Genomic DNA, 20,939 nt, shown 5'->3' on the forward strand with positions numbered 1-20,939 from the left:
CCCAACAGCTGTGTGGGAGCCCGTCACGTGTCGGGGGCGGTCGGTGGTGACGACAGACGAGGCGGCGTCGGCGGCGGGTGGTGTGGGTGTGGGTGTGTTTTTTTTGCGCCCTCGTCACGTGACGGGGGACTGGGTCGGCTTCGCCTGTGACGTCGGCCGGCGCAAGCGCGCCGGAAGTGTCGGCGGGAGTCCGTGGAGACTGGAAAGCGGCGGCGGAGGCGGCAATGAAGGCTTCCACTTTCCACTCGACTCTTTGAGGTGAAGGCGGGCGGTGTCTCCCCTCCTTTTGCCCTCACACACCCCCCCCCCCCCCCGGTATTGCCTCCACCCCCTCTCCCGCCCCCCCCCTCCGGTGTCCCGCAGGCAAATAACAGGTCGACTGACAGGAGGGCGCAGGCGGGGGGGGGGGCGCGGGGGGAGAGAGGGTGGGTGGGGGGCGGGTTGCGACGTCATTGAAGGCGGTGACGTCGCTGAAGACGGTGACGCCGCTGAAGGCGGTGACGCCGTTGAAGGCGGTGACGTGGTGACGTCAGGGGGCGTGGGTTACAGGTGGGGGCGGGGCTCCAGGGTGTGCTCATGGACCAGGTCACACAACAACAACAACAACAACAACGGGACGAAGATGATGATGATGATGATGATGATAATAATAATCAGCGTCGCCCTCACACTCAGAGCCCGACCCGCCCGAGACCGTTACCGATTGACGGATCGCTTTTCCTTTGGGGGTAACAATCCCTTCTCGCGATACAACGACATAGACTTACGTAGCGCCCTCCACGCGGGGTAGCGCCTCAGAGCGCTGAACAGAAGTGGGGCCCGACACCGAGCCGGAGGGTTGGGGGAGGTGGCCCTGAGCCTGGTCCAACAGGAAAGTTTTCAGGCGGGGCTTGAAAGAGGGGAGCGAGGGGACAAGGCGTAGGGATTGAGGGAAAGTATTCCAGAGCAGTGGCTGAAAGCACAACCTCCGATGTGGGTGCTCTCTCAGTGGCACATAGCTTTCCATCGAGAGCGCTGTCTGGCGAGCTTTCCCGCTGCTTGCCCAGCGAGGAGCACCCTCATAGGACCTTGGCTTGCAGGGTAACAGGAGCTGAGCCTGTCCCCGGGGACTCACCTGTCCTTTCAAGGCCTTTCAGTGAGCCGGGTTGGGCTGTCATCAGCAGTGGCCTGGGATACTGTGGACCCAACTGGCTCAGAAACCAGACAGAGTTTGATTCCGACTTTCCGTTGCCAAACACGTCACCTTGGAACCAGTTCAGGTCCAAGGAGAGCCCCACTTATCGTTCCTTCTTTACCCTCCCCCCTCCCCACCCCCAAGGTAATCAATCAATATCTAACGAGTGCGGTTCAGCTGTCGGCCCTTCAGCCTCTCTGCCCCCACCCTCTCGAACTCCATCCCACGATCCCTCTGCCTTGCCCCCTCCCTCGCCTCCATCAAGGCCCGTCTCAAAACCCTCCTCTTCGACCGCCCCTTCGGCCACCCTCCCTGCCCTCCACCCACCCCCACCCCGATCCCGACCCCCAGGTCGGGTCCAAACCCTGACTGTCCAGCACCTTGGGAAGTCCTCCCAACATGAAAGGCGCTGTGTAAATATAACATTGTATTGCAATCTGTCTATCTCCAGGAATCAGAGGGTCTGGGGTCATTATTTTTATCTTTTTGACAGACTTTATTGCACGGAGAAGGCACCAATATAGGGCTCGATGTCGGAGGACGGCCTGAGCTGTGATGGGCTCACGTCCGACGGGGAGTCCGAAGTGGACCATGATAAAGATCCAGAGGCTCAGGCGCAGGAGTATGTGAACCGTGTGTGGAACCCTGACGTGTCTGGCCCGCGACCCCCCAGTTGCCCAGCGGAAGTGCAGCTCAAGAGCCCCAAGTCCACAGCCTCGGATCTGAGCATGAAGCTGCTGACGAGCGCAGCACTGCCCGAAGGGGAGGGGATGGAGTCTGGCCTCCTCTCTCTCCCCTGGGAGCTGATCCTGGAGATCTGCTCCTACCTGGACGCCAGGTTTGTGCTGGGAGTCCTGCCTTTGGTTTGCCGGGCGTTCCAGTGTGTCCTGACTGATGATGTGACCTGGAGAATCCGGGTCCAGAAACTCCTTGGCCTGAATTTCCCGATGCTGGAAGGTGAGTTACTGTGCTTCATCGTTTGTGGAGTTCTGTAGCTCAGTGGTTAGAGCACTCTCCTTGCAAGCGAGAGGACCTGGGTTCGATTCCCGACTGGGCAAAAGGTTTCCTGACTCCACACACACACACCTCTGTTTACTCAGCAGTAAGTAGTAATCCGGTTGTTAGTCGATTGGCGGATCGTTTTTCCGGGGATAATAACTCCTATGAAAAAAAATGTGGTCACTTCAATCCACGACTGTTTGTGGGGACGTCGCTGTGCGCAATTGGCTGCGGAGTTTCGCCCACAAAACACAGTCAATTCACTTTACAGTATATCCTGTGAAGCGCTTTAAGACGTCCACCACCACAACAACAAATTACACTTGTATAGCGCCCTTCAAGTCGGAAAGATGTCCCAGGGCCCCAGACAATCAGGGGTTTTGAACCTGAACTGGAAGTTGGGGTCAGGAGGCGTGGAGGGCAGGGGTGGGAGGGTGGCTAAAGGCATGGTCCAAGGAAGAGGAAGGTCTTTAGATGGGAGTTGAAGGAGGCAGGAGAGAGGGGGCAAGGCTGAGGGATTGCGGGATAGAGCTCCAGAGTGTGGGGGCAGAGATGCTGAACCGACCACCAATGGTGTGGAACTTTGTGAGTAATTGGGGGGTGGAGGGAGGGGGTTGACGTTGGGTTTAGACTGATTCTCTGCTTTAATCGGCTGCTTTTTCCTCCTCGCCTTCACCAGGAAGACATTTTAATTGGCCCCTGGCATGTATCGAACTGGAAGAACACTTGTCCCATTGGTCCCAGGGCCTGGAGAAGGTGGAGCACTTCTCTCTGAACGACGGCCACTTTGCTGCTGTGGACTGTGTGCTGCTAATCAAGGTAAAGTCCACCCCACCCCACACCCCCACCCACCACCAGCCACTACTTCCCCAAGTCTGAAAAGTTGCGATTGGCTGCTTCACGGAGTATTTCTGCATCTCATCGCTCGAGGCGTATGGAGTAAGGAAACTTGCCCAACGTTTTGCCTTGACCTGACCCGCCCGGGAATCGAACCCGGGTCCTCCGGCTTGCGAGGCGAGGGCTCTAACCGCTGAGCTACTGGGGAGTGTACAAATGCACGTTGTTGTCGCTGTTGTTCCTCAGAATGCAACATTGTGCATCACTGGATCCAGGGATCGAAATGTGAACGTCTGGGATTTGAAGCGTTTGGATCAGAAGGACGAGACAGTGTTGGTCAAGTCTCTTGGAAACCGACCTCGTGGTACCCACAAGGTACAGCTTCGCTGGTCGCGCGCTCTTCCAAACTCAGACTAAAGATGTGGACTCTGGTCTGCTCCACATCCCCCGCCCAGCCCGCCCCACCATTCAGCCTCTCTGCCCTCCCACACTCTGGAACTCCATCCCACATTCCCTCCGCCTCGTTCCCTCCTTCGCTGCCTTCAAGACCCGTCTCAAGACCCTCCTCTTCAACCACGCCTTCTGTCACCCTCCTACCCCCACCCTGCCCTGCTCTGCCCTCCACCCCCTCCTAATCCCAACCCCCCAGTCCAAATCCCTGACTGTCCAGCGCCTTGGGACGTTCGCACGATGTGAAATGTATAGTTTAATAATATAAATGTAATATTCTTTGGTGTGACTTCCTGTTGTCCCCTCTCTCAGGGCTGGGTCTGGTCGCTGGCCTCACAGGGGGACATGCTGAGCTCCGGATCCTGGGATAGCTGCATCAAGCTCTGGGACATGGCGTGCGAGGGAGCCAGTGTCCGGGAAATCAGGTAGAGCTTTCAGAATGACAGTGACATTTGTAAAACCCCAAAGCTGTGGAACTCTCTCCCGCAATCCCTTCTCCTCGCCCCCTCCCTCATCTACACCCCTCCCCCTGACTCGGGCTCCGCCACTGATAATAATACTTGCATTTGATACAGCGCCTTATCTCGTCTCAAATTGTTTCACCGGATATACTGTAAAGTGGAGTGACTGTATTTTCTGAGATTCTCTGAGACACCGTACGGTGTGAAGGGCGCTATATAAATGCAAGTTGGCGTCCCGTAGCTCAGCGGTTAGAGCGCTTGTGCCTTGCCCCGAGAGGACCTGGGTTCGATTCCCAGGTCAGGGCAAAAGGCTTTTGGGCGAGTTTCCCTACTCCACACACACACACACACACACACACACCTCTGTTTACTCAGCAGTAAGTAGGAACCCACCTGTTTGTCGATTGGCGGATCGCTTTTCCTGTGGGTAATAATCCCCTTCAAAAAAATATTAACAAATCGGTCACTTCAATCCATGACCGTTTGTGGGGACGCTGCTGTGAGCAATTGGCGGGCTGCGTTTTGCCCACAAAATCCACAGTCACTACACTTTACAGTGTATCCTGTGACGTGCTTTGAGACGTCTCGGAAGACGTGATAAAAGGCACTGGAGCAAAGGCCAGGATTATTACTATTATTTGATTGACTGCAAGAAGTGGGTGAAGTTTAATCGTAGTGGTGACCACCGACTGTCTGCGCTGTGTGTTGGGAGTGACCGTCAGGGCCCCGGGAGGTCTTTCCGACGCGAAGGGTGCGATACAAGTGTAATTTGTTGTGGTTGTGCCCACAGAGGGAAGGCAGCTGTGCTGTGTCTGGCGTATCTCACTGATGTCCTCGTGGCCGGGTCATACGACAAAACCGTCACCGTGTACGACCCCCGAGGTTTGAGAGCTCCTTTGTGTCGCTTGTGTGGCGGGGAGGGGGTGGGGGGGAGATGGCTAATAATCCCTTTAAAATAAAGGGGAGTACGATGATTTTGAACTGTATTCTCTAAGGAGGGTGGGGAGTGGGGGGGAGGCAGCGGAGCTGGGCGAGGGTGGGGGCTGGTGCCTTCGATGTCTTTGTTGGTCATTGTTGCGGTCATTTCTTCTCAGCAAGTGACCCTGTGATCACAAGCCGTAAGCTTCACAACAACGCAGTACTTTGCCTAGCGGCTGACGAACGTTACCTGATTTCCGGCAGCGAGGACAGGACCATGGTGGTGTTTGACCGCAGAGCCAACCGCGTCCTTCAGAGACTGCAGGTACGAATCTGTTGGCTGCCGCGTTTCGCCCACAAATATACAGTCAATTCGTTTGACAGGATATTCTGTGAAGCGCTTTGAGATGTCTCAACGACGTGGGAATTACATTAAATGAAAGGATTATTATTATTATTATTGTTATGACACCCAGTAGAACAATATGATCTGTGTTTGCCTCAGCTGGATTCCTATCTGTTCACCGTCTCATACCGGGGAGCAGAGGTGTGGGCAGGAGACAAATGGGGCCTTGTGCATGTCTTTGACCAAAGAGGAGGACTTTTCCAACATGTCAAGGTAAGATGGGTGGTGGGAGGGTGGGTGGTGGCGGGGAGAGTGGGGTGGGGAGGGGAAGAACAATGTGGTTGATTGTGCTTCACATCCCCCGCCTCACCCGCCCCACCATTGGCGTATAGGCTTTTAACCTCTCCCCCACCCCGGAACTCCATCTCACAATCCCTCCTTCAAGACACATCTCGAGACCATCCACTTCGCCGGTGCCTTCGGTCAGTCTCCTACCCCCACCCTCCACCCCTCCTGAATCCCAACCACCAAATCCCCGATTGTCCAGCGCCTTGGGACGTCCTCCCGACGTGAAAGGCGCCGTGTAAATGTAACGTTTTGCTGTTGTGTTCAGGTAGAATCCAGGCAGTGCATGAGAGAGCTGCTATACTCCTTAGAAATTCAGTCAGTCGCTCATTCCCACTTAATTGGATTTGGGATCTTCTTAGACACGTTTCGTTCGTTCTTGCTCTGTAAGTCTCTTTGACGTACATTTAATTCAACCTCGTTTGCCTCAATTCGGGAGTATTTCCACAACGACCCAGGCAGCTGAGAAGGAGAAGTCGTCTCTGTTTCTCCCCAGGTGTCTGGCACCTTCCCCCCCCAAACCCCGTCCTCTTTCCCCCCACTCCCCACATCCACCCACTCACCCCTGACTCTCTCTCTCTCTCTCTTTCTCTGTGTCTGACTTTTTTCAGTGTTACAATGTTGGTCACCGATCTCAGCTAACGGGGATCAAACACTCTGTGGGAACCTTGTACACGTCTTCAACGGATAAGACGATCAAGGTAGGAACACTTGACATGTGTGCAGTCCTGTTGCTCAATGGTTAGAGCAATCGCCTCGCAAGCCACAGGACCTGGGTTCAATTCCCAGCAGGGCGAAACGTTGGGCAAGTTTCCTTACTCCACACACACGCCTCTGCTTACCAGCAGTGAGTAGGAAGCCGGTTGTTAGTCGATTGGTGGATCGCTTTTCCAGGGGTAATAATCCCTTAAAAAAAAAATTGGTTCGGTCACACAATCCACGACGGTTTGTGGGACGCCGCTGGGCGCGATTGGCTGCTGCGTTCCACCCACAAAATACACAGTCACTACACTTTACAGTATGCTCTGCGAAGCGCTTTGAGACGATAAGGCGCTGTGTCAAATGCAAAGATTATTATTATGTTTCGGAGTTTGACAGTATCGTGGCTTTCTTCCTCCGCTCCCTGCGGTGTACTAGTTTGTTTAACAGTTTTGATGTCTCTCTCAGATCCATGTGCCCACAGACCCACCTCACACCGTCTGCACCATACCCCACAGGGACGTGGTCAATGGGGTGAGTCTCGTTCCTCTGAAAACGCATCCCATTCTTTCTTGTCTGGTTTACAGTCACAGGTCCCATTCCCTTGTCTGGTTTACTCTTTGCAGTCGGAGAGAATGGGTGTGCGAATGGGAGAGAGGGGAGGAAGCAGACAGGGTTGTTGCTGCTGCTCTATACAGAGATCCTCTTGCTGGGATGTGTGCCTGAGATTACGTGAGGAGCTTATTTTCCGGAAGCTCAGTGGTGAGAGCACTCGCCTCGGGTTCGATTCCCCGAGGCCCGGCTGTAGAGGAGGATCTTGAGACGGGCCTTGAAAGAGGCGAGGGAGGGAGCGAGGCGAAGGGCGTGTGAGACGGTGGGGGGCAGAGAGGCTGAAAGCCCGACCACTGATGGTGGGGGGGTGGGGGAGGGGGGGCAACGTGGAACAGGCCTGAGCGGAGGGAGCGGACAGGTTGATATGGGAGTCAGCAGGTCACAGAGGTAGGGAGGAGCAAGGCCGCGGAGGGCATTGAAGGCCAAGGCGAGGATTATAGTTATAAGGTTGTACGCGACCTGTCAGTGGTGCGGTTAACCACCTCCTTGTCTCCGTGCAGATCAGCATAGACAAGAACGTGTTGGCAGCAGCCTCCGGGGCGATGTCGCTGGAGATCTGGCGAATGAACGAGTGAGCGAGCGTGTGTGTGAGCGAGAGAGCGAGCGAGCGAGTGTGCAAGAGAGCGAGAGAGTGAGTGAGCGAGCGAGCGAGGGGCTACCATTTGCTGCGATTCCTCCACCACAATATAATCAGGAAGGTGAGGAGGTGGTCTCACCTCGGGCTCCCTCTGCCCCCCCCGCACTACAACTGGGCCCTCGAACTCTACCACTGACGGGCTGTTAGGAAAAATTACACGAGTGACGGGTGAGATGGCTTTGTGTCGGTGCCAGAAACATGCACAACTCGGTGTTTCGGGGCAATTAAATTCCTGTTGATTTGGCACAGTTACTTACGATTGCTATTCATTCATGTCGAGGAGTTCCAGTGGTTAGAGCACTCGCCTCGCAAGCGAGAGGACCCGGGTTCGATTCCTACCCAAACCGGGCGAAACGTTAGGCAAGTTTCCTTACTCCACGCACACACACACACACACACGCACACGCCTCTGTTTACCCAGCAGTACGTAGCAACCCGGTTGTTAGTTGATTGACGGATCGCTTTTCCGGGGAGTATTAATCCCTTCAGAATAAATTTATTTAAAAAAAAAGTGATTTGGTCACTCAGTCCACGACCGTGTGCGTGGGACGCTGCCGGGCGCAATTGGCCGCCCCGTTTCGCCCACAAAACACACGGTCACTGCACTTTACAGTATATGCTGTGAAGCGCTTCGAGACGTCTCGAAGACGTGATAAGGCGCTGTGTCAAATGCGAGGGTTAGTATCATTACAGCCCTCAAAAAGCACTTAGAAGTGAGCATTTGTTCTGTCCTGGAAATTGTGCTCCGTAAATGTTGGTAAATTAAAAGTGATTTTTGTAGAAAGTGTTTGGGGGTTTTTTTTTTCTCGCTAATTATTTTGGAGGGGGGGGGGCGGCGTTGAGGGCACGGGTGATGCAGCGCTCTGGGACCCTATATAAATGCAAGTTGTCGTCGTTGAGTCCTGTGGTTAGAGCGCTCGCCTCGCAAGCGAGAGACCTGGGTTCGATTCCCGGGCGGGCAGGGCAAAATGTTGGCAAATTTCCTTACTCCACACACACGCCTCTGTTCACCCAGCAGTAGTGACTAACCTGTTTGTTAGTTGATTGGCGGATCGCTTTCCTGGGGATAATAATTTGGACACTCAATCCACGACTGTTTATGTGGGTCACTGCTGTGCGCAATTGCCTGTTAACGTTTCACCCACAAGACATACAGTCACAGGATTACACGTTACAGCGTATCCCGTGAAGCACTTTGAGTCGTCTCGAAGAAGGCGATAAGGCGCCGTATCAAATGCAAGGATTATTATCATTCATCGCCGTCGGACAATGGGAGGATGCGAGAAAAATAGAACGGTTGGAGGGAGGGAGGGAGGGAGGGAGCTGGGAGATTGGAGGAGAAACAAAATGATGAACGTACGTTCAACGGAATTTACAAGGAGTTTATTGCAATAAGGTTCACCGGTTAATAACATTACTGCATTCCTCCAGCCAGCTTCACTCCTGTGCTTGCGCCAGGCGGCGCTGAACACTTCTCCTGAGAACGGTTTTGCTGCGTCCCGCAGAGGGGAGGAGGGAGGTCTAGAGCAGGACGCAGGGCTTCTTATCCTTGAAAGGGTTGTCGGAGGTGGGTATCGGCCTCAGCAGAGGGTCACTCAGTGCATGTTCCTCACAGTATCGCACCAGCTCTGCGGCAGCCTTTGAGATCTGGGGAGGTGAGAGAGAGAGAGAGAGAGAGCTGGAGTGACTGCACTTGACAGCGAGATAGGCGAAGGTAATAAATGGCGAGGTTAGTGGTGAGCAAGTAAGAGTTTGAGCCAACGGAGTCACTCTGCCGCTGTCTGGAGTGAGGACTTTAAAGCAATCAGATGCGTTAGTCCTGTAACTCAGTGGTTAGAGCATTCGCCTTGCAAGCGAGAGGACCCGGGTTCGATATCTCCCCCCCCACCCCAGGCAGGGAGAAATGTTGGGCAAGTTTCCTTACTCCACGTCCACATACATGCCCTCTCTTTACCCAGCAGTAAGTAGGAACCCGTGTGTTAGTCGATCGGAGGATCGCTTTTCCGGAGCTAATAATTCCTTCAAGAAATAATAATAATAAACTGGTACATTAATCCAGGACTGTTTGTGGGGGACGCTGCTGCGCGCAATTGGCTGCCGCGTTTCGCCCACAAAATATACAGTCAATTCACTTTACAGTGTATTCCGTGGAACGCTTTGAGACGCGATAAGACGACGCTGTATCAAAATGCGGTGATTATTATATTATATAAGTTGTTGTTGTTCTTGATCATTGGCTGTGAGTCCCGAGGAACGGCCTGGCTCGGGGAGTATAAAAGTTTCAGTCAGTTCAAAAAGTAACTTGGACGCAGAAAATTGGGTACGAAACTCGCCTGAGAAAATAATCCCCCCTTCGAAGCTTCAGTAGAGTGCAAACTGATCGCAACGTCTACTCCGTGGCACGAGTAAAGAATTTTAAGAGAAGACGCTTACCTTTACCCTCTCGATCCCAGACTCGATGCGGAGCTGCTCCACGAGTTTCCTCGCCTGAGCCGTGCTGTTGGTGCTCGTGGCTTTCGTTGACATGGTGCGACACGGCAGCGCCGAGCGGGGACCTGGGACACAAAACAACAACAACAACTCGCATTTATTTACACAGCGCCCCTCGCGCAGGACAGCGTCCCAGAGCGCATAATACTGCGTGAAATAATAATAATAATCCTCGCATTTGATGACACAGCGCCTCAAGGAATTATCACCCCCAGAAAAGCGACCCGCCAGTCGACTTAACAACCAGGTTCCTGCTTACTGTTAGGTGAACAGAGGCGTGTGGAGTAAGGAAACTTGCCCAACATTTCGCCCGGGACTCAGACTCAGGTTCTTTCCCTTGCGAGGCGATTGCTCTATAACCACTGAGCTACAGGGCTCCAGAAATGCCGGTAACTCCGTCCTTCGCGTCAGCAGTTTATAATAAAAAGATTATTCCTGACTGCACTGCGACCCTCAGGTTTTTAACCGAGAACTGACACGGGATGGGAAACCGGCCGCTCCTTCGCTCACCTGGACTGAAGGTGGTCTCGATTCTTTCTCCCTGGTCCTGACTGAAGATCGGGATCAGCCGTCCTCGTTGGATCACTCTCCTGATAAGAAGCCGGGAATCGTATGTGCTGCTGTCTCCCACCGCTCCACCCCTATTTGCCTCCGCTTCTCAAATCCATTCGCTACCAAGAGCTCAGGAACAGCAGCCTCTCCCTTTGATGCCGGGTGGAAGCGGGCGACACGCTGAGAGATTTTTTTATAGTTAAATGTCAAACTTCAAAAAATATCACTCTACGGATCTCTGTTTATTTCTAATCCCCTTTTGTCCCAAAATAAACCGTCCTTCGGGCTCTGGAACTGCTGATCTTCAGAGAGGCTGACGTTCTCTTAGCTTTGTTCCTAATTTGGCCGCTCCACCCGCGTCGGTTTGCGCGCCGTTGGCTGCTGCGATTCGCCCACAGTCACTACACTTTGCCGTTCACGCGCCCGTCGCGAAGCGCTTCGAGACAGGATCTGAACGACGTGATAAGTGGAGTCCTGTAGCTCAGGGGTTGTGCGCAATTGGCTGCCGCGTTCGCTCACAAATATACAGTCAATTCACTTTACAGTGTGTTCTGTGAAGCGCTTTGGGACGTCCTCCCGACGTGAAAAGCGCTATATCAAATGCAAAGGATTATTATTATTATTATTGTTATTGTTAATTCTGAGCGATGCGATGGTTTGTGGCTTTCAGTGCATTGTCAACCGAGGGGGGCGGGGCGAGGTGACGTAGGGGGGTGGGGCTGTGTTGGATGACGCCTAGATAGGGGCGGGGCAGCATTGGGTGACACTCAGGAGGCGGGGCCTGCATTGGGCGACACCCGGAGGGGGGCGGGGCTGCATCGGGTGACGACGGAGGGGCGGGGTGAAGTTGGCTGACGCGGAAGGGCGGAGCGAGATGACGTGACAGGGCGGGCTGGGCGGAGCGAGATGACGCGGCAGGGCGGGCTGGGCGGAGCGAGATGACGCGGCAGGGTGGGCGGGTCTGGACCGGCTGACGCGTGGAGACCGAGCTGCGGCCCTGACGGTGAGTGAAGCCTCGGGGTCGGGCTGGGAGCCGGGCCCGGGATTGGGGGGGGGGGGGGGGGGGGGTGAAGGCCGCCCACACCCGGGGGGTGGGGTTAGAGACACAGTGGATCTGGTTACGAAGCTGTAGTCATAAACAACAACGGCGACGACGACAACAACAACATCAACCCCGGCCTTTGACCCCCCCCCCCCTGGCGCCTGGGTCACGTGGTCGAGGCGCCTCAAAGCGCTTCCCAGAGAATACGCCGTCAAGTGTAGTGACTGTGGGCTCGGCGCGCGGTGGCGGTGGTGGTGGGGGGGCGCTTCCCTGCTGATGACTTGGGTTTACCCGAACGGCGCAGACGGGACGAGGGGCTGTGGGTAACGCTCCCCCATTCCCCCCCCCCCCCCCCCACCCCGAGGGGGACCACAGGGAGATGTTTTGGTGACTCTCCTCTCTTTCCCCCCCCCCCCACCCCCCGCCAGCCCCGGTCAGAGCCGACCGAGCGTCCTTCCCCCCCCCAACCCCCATCTCCTCTCCCTCTCTCTCTCTCTGGGCAGATGGCGGAGTCCGCCCGGTCGATCGCCCTGGGCGCCGTTCTCAAGAGGAGCGAGGCCATTCCTGAGGGGACCCCGCAGGTCAGAGGCTACGACTTTAACAAGGGGCTCGATTACCCGGCGCTGCTGCAGTCGTACCTGACGACTGGTTACCAAGCCACCAATTTGGGACTGGCCGTGGAACAGATCAACGCCATGGTAAAGCCCAGTGTCGGTATATACACACATATATATATATATTATACGTTATATAATACGCGCATTTGATACGGCGCCTTCTCACGTCGTCGAGACGTCTCAAAGCGCTTCACAGGATACACTGTAAAGTGAATTGACCGTACATTTGTGTGGGCGAAACGCGGCAGCCGATTGCGCACAGCAGCGTCCCCCACAGACTTGAAGTGACCGAGGTATTGTTCGTATTTTTTTTTGTGAAGAGATTATTACCCCCCGGGAAAAGCGATCCGCCAATCGACTAACGACCGGGTTCCTACTTACTGCTCGGCAAACGAACGGAGGCGTGTGCGTCCGTGGAGTAAGGAAACTTGCCCAACGTTTCGCCCAGACCTGCCCGGGCATCGAGCCCAGGTCTTTCGCTTGTGAGGCGAACGCTCTAACCGATGGGCTCCAGGATTCTATGGGCAGAATATCAGTGTCTGGGTTATATAGTGGTTTTGGAGGAGAGACCACACTGAAATATTGCTGTGCTTACAGATCGAGGCTAAGCTGGAGCCACTGGATGATTGCGACAACCCAAATAATCTGAACCCGTGTCAGAGAGATAAGACAGGCTGCACCATCTTTCTGGGCTACACATCGAACCTCATCAGCTCCGGCATCAGGGAGACCATTCGCTATCTCGTCCAGCACAACATGGTACTGTGTGTGTGTGTGTATATATATACAGTGCGCCTGACACCTCTGATCCCAGTACAATATAAAATAACATTTACACAGCGCCTTTCACATCAGGAGGACATCCCAAGACTCTGGACAGTCGGGGGTTTGCACTTGAGCTGGGGGTTGGGATCAGGGAGGGTTGGAGGGTGGGAGTAGGAGGGTGGCCGAAGGCACGGTCGAAGAGGAGTGTCTTGAGATTGCCTTGATGGAGGCAAGGGAGGGAGCGGGGTGAAGGGAATGTGGGCTGGAGTTCCAAAGGGTACGGGCGGAGAAGCTGAAGGCTCGAGGGTTGATGATGTGGAGGGCCAGGCGGGGGACGTGGAGCCTGCTGAGCGGAGGGAGCGGACGGGTTGATATAGGTCACAGTAGCTGCTCACTCATGCTCCTTACCTGCAGGTTGACTGTGTGGTGACCACGGCTGGTGGGATCGAGGAGGATTTCATTAAGTGTCTCGCTCCGACATTCCTGGGGGATTTCAGCCTGAAGGGTAAAGATCTCCGACAGAGTGGGATTAACAGGTGCCTCGAATTCTCCTGCACTTTGACACGTTCTCACCATCGTTTCTTCAGTGAAAGTGATGAATGACTGACGTTAGAAGTGTGTTAGTACGACAACAGACATTCGTATAGTGCCTTTCACGTCGGGAGCACGTCCCAAGGTGCTGGACAGTCAGGTAGGGTAGCATCCCAGAGCGCTCGACAGTGGCGGAGCACGTCCCCGAGCCGGGGGGAGGGAAGGAGGAGGTGACCGTAGATACGATACGGTCGAAGAGGAAGGTCTTCAGGCGCGACCTGAAGATGAGGAAGGAAGGAAGGGGCAAAGTGGATAGGTTCCAGAGTTTCGGCTGAAAGCTCGGCCGCCTTATACTGTGAAGCACTTTGAGACGTCTCGAAGACGCGATGAGGCACTGTATCAAATGCAAGGATTATTATATATAATCCGCGATCTTTCCACAGAATTGGAAATCTGCTGGTTCCTAACGACAACTACTGCAAGTTCGAGGATTGGGTGACTCCGATCCTGGATCAGATGCTTCTGGAGCAGAAGCAGCAGGTGAGGTAGGACAGGATCGCAGCAGATCTCATTCTCCTCCAGATTCAACCTTTTCCTAATGCTTGAGCTCCTCCATTTTCATTTTTCTGTTTAGGGAACCAAGTGGACTCCCTCCAAAATGATCGCTCGGTTGGGGAAAGAAATCGACAATCCCGAGTCTGTCTATTATTGGACCTATAAGGTAACAATGCTGCCTTCACCACACATGTACACTTGCACCTTCAAGCATGGGACACTAGCTACCAATCAACAACAACTTGCATTTATATAGCAAGCTAGCGTCCTGGAGCGCTTCACAGTGGCGGAGTCTGATCCTGAGCCGGGGGGGGTGGGGGCCGGGGGGGAAAGGGAAGAAGGGGGGAGGTGACCCTAAGCACAATCGAAAAGGAAGGTCTTTAGGCGTGATTTGAAGGTGGGGAGGGAGGGAAGGGGGAGGGATTGAGGGAGCGAGTGACTGAGTTTCGGGGCGTAGTGCAGTGGCTGAAGGCACGGCCACCGATGGTGGAACGGAGGGCACGAGGGAAAAATAGGAGTGGAAATGGCTGCTTTTCCTTAACCCTGAGGGTTGCTCAGCTCAATGGTAGCTCTCCAGGTGTGCCTCCAACTGAGATGAGTCACTCATTGTAGAGCAGGTGGGAAACCTGCATGGTTCAGTGCTTATACCAGGTGAGTCTTTTACCTGGCCTCACCTCAAAAAGGGTGCACGTGACAATTCGCTGCCCCGTTTTGCCCACAAAATATACAGTCACTACACTTTACAGTATATTCTGTGAAGAGCTTAGAGACGTCTCAAAGACATGGTAAGGCGCTATATCAATGCAAGTATTATTATGACGAGCTGAACAATTAATCACAGGGTGCTTCTCGGGCCGTCGGTGAATGAAGACTTACGCAATCAGTATAAGAAAGAGGATTCTTTTTATACAATTCTGATACGTTAATAATATTCATAATAAAATTACTTGACGTGAAGAAGTAGAGGGACGGGGCCCCACAGGCAGGTCAATCGCGATCACTTTTACTGGTTTGTGTTACAGAATAACATTCCTGTCTTCAGTCCAGCCCTAACTGACGGTTCCCTGGGAGACATGATCTACTTCCACTCTTACAAGAACCCTGGCTTGGTGCTGGACATTGTGGAAGGTGAGGCGAAGGAGAATTGCGATGTTCTCCACTTGTGTGACATGCGGTCGCCAATTGGTTCTGTCTATTGTGGAGTCTTGTAGCTCAGTGGTTACAGCAACCGAGAGGACCTGGGTTTGATTCCCGGGCGGGTCAGGTCAGGGCGAAACATTGGGCAAGTTTCCTTACTCACACACACGCCTCTGTTTACCCAGCATGAAGTAGGAACCCGGTTGTTAGTCTGTTGGCGGATCGCTTTTCCAGGGATAATAATTCCTTTGACAAAATAATGTGGTCACTCAATCCACGACTGTTTGCGGGGACGCTGCTGTGCACAGTCGGCTGCTGTGTTTCGCCCACAAAACGCAGTCAATACACTTTACAACATATCCCTTGACACGTCTCGACGATGTGAAATGTCGTGATATCAAAGGCAAGGATCATCATTATTATAGCCATATAATATAGCTGATCGCTCCAATGATTTCCTCGTCCAATCGATGTTCCCCTTTGTTAAAAACCCAGATATCCAGAGGATGAACAGCCAGGCCGTGTTTGCCAAGCGGACGGGAATGATCATTCTCGGGGGTGGTGTGGTGAAACATCACATTTCCAACGCTAACCTGATGGTAAGTGTCCGTTTGCCTGGGTCTGTGTGCGTGTGCTGCTTCTGATCGAACTTACTCACAGGTTGGTCACTCACTCAATCCACCACCGTTTGTGGGGACGCTGCTGTGCGCAATTGGGAGCTGGGTTCGATTCCAGGCAGAGGGCGAAACCTTGAGCAAGTTTCCTTACTCCACACGCCTGATAATAATCCCTCAAGAAAAAAATACAATTATTTGGTCACTCGACCCACGACTATGTGTGAGACGCTGCTGTGCGCAATTGGCTGCCGCATTTCGCCCACAAAATACAGTCAATTCACTTTACAGTATATTCTGTGAAGCGCTTTGAGACGTCTCGAAGACGTGATAAGGCGCTGTGTCAAATTGATCCCCTTGTTCTCCACTCTCCCCTGAGCAGCGCAATGGTGCAGACTATGCCGTGTACGTGAACACAGCTCATGAATTCGATGGGTCGGACTCGGGAGCTAAGCCGGATGAAGCGGTTTCCTGGGGTAAAATCCGTATGGACGCCAAGCCCGTGAAGGTGAATGACAGGGAATTCAGCAGTGTGTTGGGAGGGGGAGTGAGGAGCTATGGATGAGCGTTAACCACTAATCCTGTAGCTCAGTGGATAGAGCACTCACCTCGCAAGCGAGAGATCTGGGTTTGGTTCCCGGGCGGGTCAGGGTGAAACCTTGGACAAGTATCCTTACTCCACACACGCGCACGCACGTGCGCCTCTGTTACTAGGAAGTAGGAACCTGGTTGTTAGTCGATGGGTGGATCGCTTTTCCGGGGCTAATAAGCCCTTCAAAAACAAAAAATAATTTGGTCACTCACACAACCCACGACCGTTTGTGGGGACGCTGCTGCGTGCAATTGACTGCCGCGTTTCGCCCACAAAACACACAGTCAATTGACTTTACGGGACATCCCGTGAAGTGAAGCGCTTTGAGCCGTCTCGAAGACCCGATGAGGCGCTGTATCGAATGCGAGGATTATTATTATTTATTATTATTTACTTCTGTGTTGGGACAGGTCTCCGCCGACGCCACCCTTGTTTTCCCTCTACTGGTCGCCGAGACATTTGCCAGAAAGTTCCACAAATTGGTGCCTGGATCGAAGATAGAGTGAGCTGCACCCTGGTGTCTGTGACCCGGACGCAGAAGGAGAGGCAACCTCCTGCAAGGTCAAAGGAGTCGGACAAAGAGGAGTCCTGCAGCTCCTCGGAACTGCATTTGACTTGGCTGGTTATAGTCGATTTGCTGCTGGGCTGTTTGAGGGACAGGTCGAGGCGCCCTTTATTTATTTCACTCTCCCTCCTTACTGTGGTCCTCGCCATTTACTCTCAGGAATTTAGTTTAGCATATGACTACTTTAACCGCATTTACTGTCCATCTGAAATGTCGGCTGCTTGCGGGACTTGAATTAAAGCAGATTCTTCCCACGCTCAGTTTCAGACAGTTCAACAACAACACAACACGTAGCACCTCTCAAGTTGGTTGGGAGGACATAGCTAAGGAAGGTCCCGGGACCTGATGTTGGTCGAGGCGGGCTCCGTTAAAAGGGCTTCACAGCGGCATCTCGGCCTCTGGGTCGAAGGACTCGTCTCGCCAGACCTGGACGCTGCCCTCGGTCGCTGTCAGTAGGCACGGTTCTGTCGGGTGGTGGGACAGTGATTGCACCACACCCTTTCCAACTGGGATGGTCGCAGCCAGCGAGCCCTGGCAAAGCAAATCAAGTCAGTCAGACCTATTCAGTGAATTTCACCCACAAAACACACAGTCAATTCACTTTACAGAGCATCCTGTGAAGCACTTTGAGACGTCTTGAAGGTGTGGTAAGCCGCTGCATCAAATGCAAGGATTATTATTATTATTTATTATTATTACGTCCTGCCCCATTTCCTCCCCCCCCACTTTCCCTCCCGGCTGGGGTTATAAATGGCCTCGGCACCCTTGTCCTGAGGTTTAGGGGGAAGAGAGAATTAGCCAGGATCTCCCATTATCTCACCCCCCCCCACAACCACTCACACAGGGACACACTCACCTCACCCACCCCCCCCTCAAACACACACACACACACATATACACAGACCCACAAACACAGACACCTGGTAATGAAAGGCATGCCCTCACCTCAATCAGATCCCAGATGTAAACACTGCCATCTTCTGAGGCGCTGAGCACGTGGGTGTCGCTGTGGTTCAGACAGCAGTCCAGCTTGTATTCTTTGTTCTGATGTCCCTTGTATCTGAGGAGACGGAGAGGCAAGACAGTCAGATTCTCCAGTAGATAAAGCTCTGCCGCTGAAAACACTGACGGTAACAGCACAGTCCGAACCTAGTCACCGCGGAATGGGCAAAGCTGTGTATGTGTGGTGCGTATGTGTGGTGTGCGTATGTGTGGGCACTTACTCTCCCAGTAGCTCCCCAGTCTCCTTATCAAGTAGCCGGAGTGTGGAGTCCAGGCTGGAGATCAGTGTACACTGGCCGTCTTTACTGAAACAAACGCTTGTTATGGGGCCTGTGAGAGAGGGTAGAGCTTGTTAGTTCCTCGCTGTGTGCTGAAGTGCAGTGAACAGATGCAAGAGGCGCTACACAGTCACTACACTTTACAGTATATTCTGTGACGCTCTTTAATAATAAGCAGTAATAATAATAATAATAATAATCCTTGCATTTGATATAGCGCTTTTCAGCCTTCTATAGTATTGAGACGTCTCGAAGACGTGATAAAGCGCAGTGTCATATGCGAGGATTATAATTATTTATTATGTAATATTACAGTTGGTACTTACTAGCGACGTAATCTGTGAGGAGTCGGCCGACACGCAGGTCATATCGCCTCACCCGCCCGTCCACAGACCTGAAACACAAGTATCATCCATCACCGAAGGCCCCCGAAGACGAGTGCGCGCGTGCTGCACTGCGCTGTTTGTTGTTCCGCGCCACTGACCCCGAGAGAATTTCGTGGTCTGAAACCTTCACGCTGGAGATGCCGTCATTCGCTTCGTCCATAACTTGGACGGGGTCTGGCTTCCGGGAGCGACAATCCCAACATCGAATGGAGGAGTCGATGGAACCTGGAGTTAGATACGAGGTGACTTAAATAATAATCCGTGCATTTTCGAGACGCCTCAAAGCGCTTCACAGGAATATACTGTCAAGTGTAGTGACTGTGTATTTTGTGGGGCGAAACACGGTAGCCCCACAAAATACAAACTGGATGGATCTTGGTCTTTCTTTCCTCCAGCATTTCTGAGGTGGCTCTATAATACTCTCACTCAATCCCTTTGCCTTGCCCCATCTCTCCTCTCGTTGAAGTCCCGCCTGAAAACTTTCCTCTTCGACCGAGCTTACGGCCACCTCTCCCCCTCCCACCGGCTGGGAATCGGGCTCTGCCACAGTTAAGCGCTCTGAGGTGGTACCCTGCGTGGAGGGCGCGGTATAAGTGCAAGTTGTTGCTGTCTAATCTGTGTGGTGCTTTCAATGCCCCTATGCTACAGAGGAGGAATTAAATCTGCCAGGGTTGAAAAGTCTATCTGGAGACCTGCTGGAAAGTAGGATTGAGGGCAGTGGATAAAGATAGGAACATCAGTGAGATGTCCCATTGAGACATCAGCCTACATCTCGACTTCACATTTCATTTCTCTCTCACCTGAGACAATGACAGTGGACGCCTCGTTGAATTCTACACAGTTTACTTTCTGTGAAGGCAAAACCAAGGCGAGTGGTCAATGCTTATCTTAATAATAATAATAATCCTTGCATTTGATACAGTGCCTTATCGCGTCTTCGAGACGTCTCAAAGGCTTCACAGAATACACTGTCAAGTGAACTGACTGTATATTTTGTGGGCAAAACATGGCAGCCAATCGCGCACAGCGGCGTCTCACAAACAGTCGTGGATTGAGCGACCAGATTATTATTTTTTTTTTATTTCATTTTTTTGAAGGGATTGTTACCCCCGGAAAAGCGATCCGCTAATCGACTAACAACCGGGTTCCTACTTACTGCCGGGTAAACAGAGGAGTGTGTGTTGAGTAAGGAAACTTGCCCAACGTTTCGCCCTGCCCGAGAATCAAACCCAGGTGCTCTAACCACTGAGCTACAGGTCTCCAGGATAACAATCAGCGAGCGGATAGCGCATTACGAAGCGATGTCCTCTTACTCCTGCGTGACCTCGGAATTTGCGCATCAGCTGTCCTGTTGCCACGTCCCAGAGGATGATGGTTTTATCAGCTCCGCACGAGCAGATCTGGCTGTTATCACAGGATCTGTGCAAAGCAATGGATAAAGCAGCAATGAATTATCCTTTCACAGTTCCATCCTGATTTCTGGTACTCCTGAAAGTTTAATATCCAAAGTGCTCTGACAGTGGAGCACTCCATCAACACTGCACGACAGATAGAGTTCACTCTGGAACCGTACACCGCAATTCCTCCGGCTCACCCCCTCTCTTGCCTCTTTCAAGTTCCGCCTTCAGCCACCCTCCCACCCCCAGCGCCCTCCACCCTTCCTGACCCCAACTCCCAGCTCGGGTCCAAAAAACCCTACACAAGAGTCATTTGTAAGGCAGATCGTTGTCAGTGATGTAAACACCACACTTTAAAGAACCAGCACACAATCAAAGTGTCCGAGGACGTACCCGGCAGCGTCCAGCACCTCGTAGCCATGACCAGCGTACGTCTTCAGCAATGTTCCTTTGTGCGGATTCCACAGCTTCAGTGACTTGTTACTGCCACATGTTAGGCAGTAATTGCCATCCACTGAGGTGCGGGGAGAGAGAGAGAGAGAAACACAACAATAATAATCGTATGATAATAATAATCCTTGCATTTGATGCAGCGCCTTATCGCATCTTCAAGGCATCTCAAAACGCTTCACAGAGTATAGCTGAAAAAGTGTAGTGACTGTGTGATTCATGGGCGAAACACGTCAGCCAATTGCGCACAGCAGCGTCCCACAAGCAGTCGCGGAATGAGTGGCTGAATCCCCCAACTCCGATGGTGGGGAGGAGGGCGTGAGGGACGAGCAGGAGGCCGGTCGAGCGGAGGTGGATCGGGGAGTGAGGAGGTGGGAGAGGGAGGGAGGGAGTTGCCAGGGAGTGAAGGGATTTGAACACGAGTGTGAGGATCGTGAATTAGATCCATTTGGGCCGGAACCCCGTGAAATGCGGGGACGCAGTTTGGT

The 20,939-nt window shown here is 53.1% G+C and overlaps 4 protein-coding genes across 6 annotated transcripts; 2 read left to right on the forward strand and 2 right to left on the reverse strand.

The window, feature by feature from the left end:
• The first annotated feature begins 149 nt into the window (after window positions 1–149).
• Window positions 150–7,808, forward strand: fbxw9 (F-box and WD repeat domain containing 9). The gene is made up of 11 exons (XM_042344724.1): window positions 150–258; window positions 1,668–2,131; window positions 2,853–2,992; window positions 3,257–3,385; window positions 3,773–3,885; window positions 4,712–4,803; window positions 5,016–5,164; window positions 5,345–5,458; window positions 6,142–6,231; window positions 6,698–6,763; window positions 7,342–7,808. Exons 2-11 carry the CDS (start codon window positions 1,705–1,707, stop codon window positions 7,414–7,416), a joined length of 1,395 nt encoding a protein of 464 aa, XP_042200658.1. The 5' UTR covers window positions 150–258; window positions 1,668–1,704; the 3' UTR covers window positions 7,417–7,808.
• Window positions 7,809–8,957: 1,149 nt separating this feature from the next.
• LOC103187573 (guanine nucleotide-binding protein G(I)/G(S)/G(O) subunit gamma-7-like) lies at window positions 8,958–10,930 on the reverse strand. 2 transcript variants are annotated; one of them, XM_007907133.2, is made up of 3 exons: window positions 10,479–10,930; window positions 9,912–10,033; window positions 8,958–9,125 (listed from the first exon to the last, which is right to left on the reverse strand). In XM_007907133.2, exons 2-3 carry the CDS (start codon window positions 10,002–10,004, stop codon window positions 9,000–9,002), a joined length of 219 nt encoding a protein of 72 aa, XP_007905324.1. In that variant the 5' UTR covers window positions 10,005–10,033; window positions 10,479–10,930; the 3' UTR covers window positions 8,958–8,999. The 2 variants fall into 2 exon arrangements, with proteins under 2 accessions (XP_007905324.1, XP_042200659.1); XM_042344725.1 differs by lacking the exon at window positions 10,479–10,930 and having other exon boundaries at window positions 9,912–10,056.
• A 501-nt stretch (window positions 10,931–11,431) lies between these two features.
• dhps (deoxyhypusine synthase) lies at window positions 11,432–17,192 on the forward strand. 2 transcript variants are annotated; one of them, XM_042344723.1, is made up of 10 exons: window positions 11,432–11,523; window positions 12,066–12,260; window positions 12,777–12,938; window positions 13,359–13,480; window positions 13,919–14,015; window positions 14,110–14,196; window positions 15,053–15,158; window positions 15,663–15,766; window positions 16,164–16,289; window positions 16,784–17,192. In XM_042344723.1, the coding sequence occupies exons 2-10, from the start codon at window positions 12,066–12,068 to the stop codon at window positions 16,877–16,879; spliced, it is 1,095 nt and encodes a 364-aa protein (XP_042200657.1). In that variant the 5' UTR covers window positions 11,432–11,523; the 3' UTR covers window positions 16,880–17,192. The 2 variants fall into 2 exon arrangements, with proteins under 2 accessions (XP_042200657.1, XP_042200656.1); XM_042344722.1 differs by lacking the exon at window positions 16,164–16,289 and having other exon boundaries at window positions 11,437–11,523.
• A 33-nt stretch (window positions 17,193–17,225) lies between these two features.
• wdr83 (WD repeat domain containing 83) lies at window positions 17,226–20,515 on the reverse strand (the record flags this gene model as incomplete). The annotated part of the gene is given in 8 exon segments (XM_007907132.2): window positions 17,226–17,469; window positions 17,884–17,998; window positions 18,162–18,270; window positions 18,545–18,612; window positions 18,703–18,829; window positions 19,405–19,453; window positions 19,918–20,023; window positions 20,395–20,515. Coding segments are annotated over 8 exon segments (848 nt in total), but the record flags the coding sequence as incomplete, so codon positions are not given.
• Between the last annotated feature and the right edge of the window lie 424 nt (window positions 20,516–20,939).

The sequence above is a fragment of the Callorhinchus milii genome, unplaced genomic scaffold (assembly GCF_018977255.1).
Source record: "Callorhinchus milii isolate IMCB2004 unplaced genomic scaffold, IMCB_Cmil_1.0 Scaffold29, whole genome shotgun sequence".
Lineage (NCBI taxonomy): Eukaryota > Metazoa > Chordata > Chondrichthyes > Chimaeriformes > Callorhinchidae > Callorhinchus > Callorhinchus milii.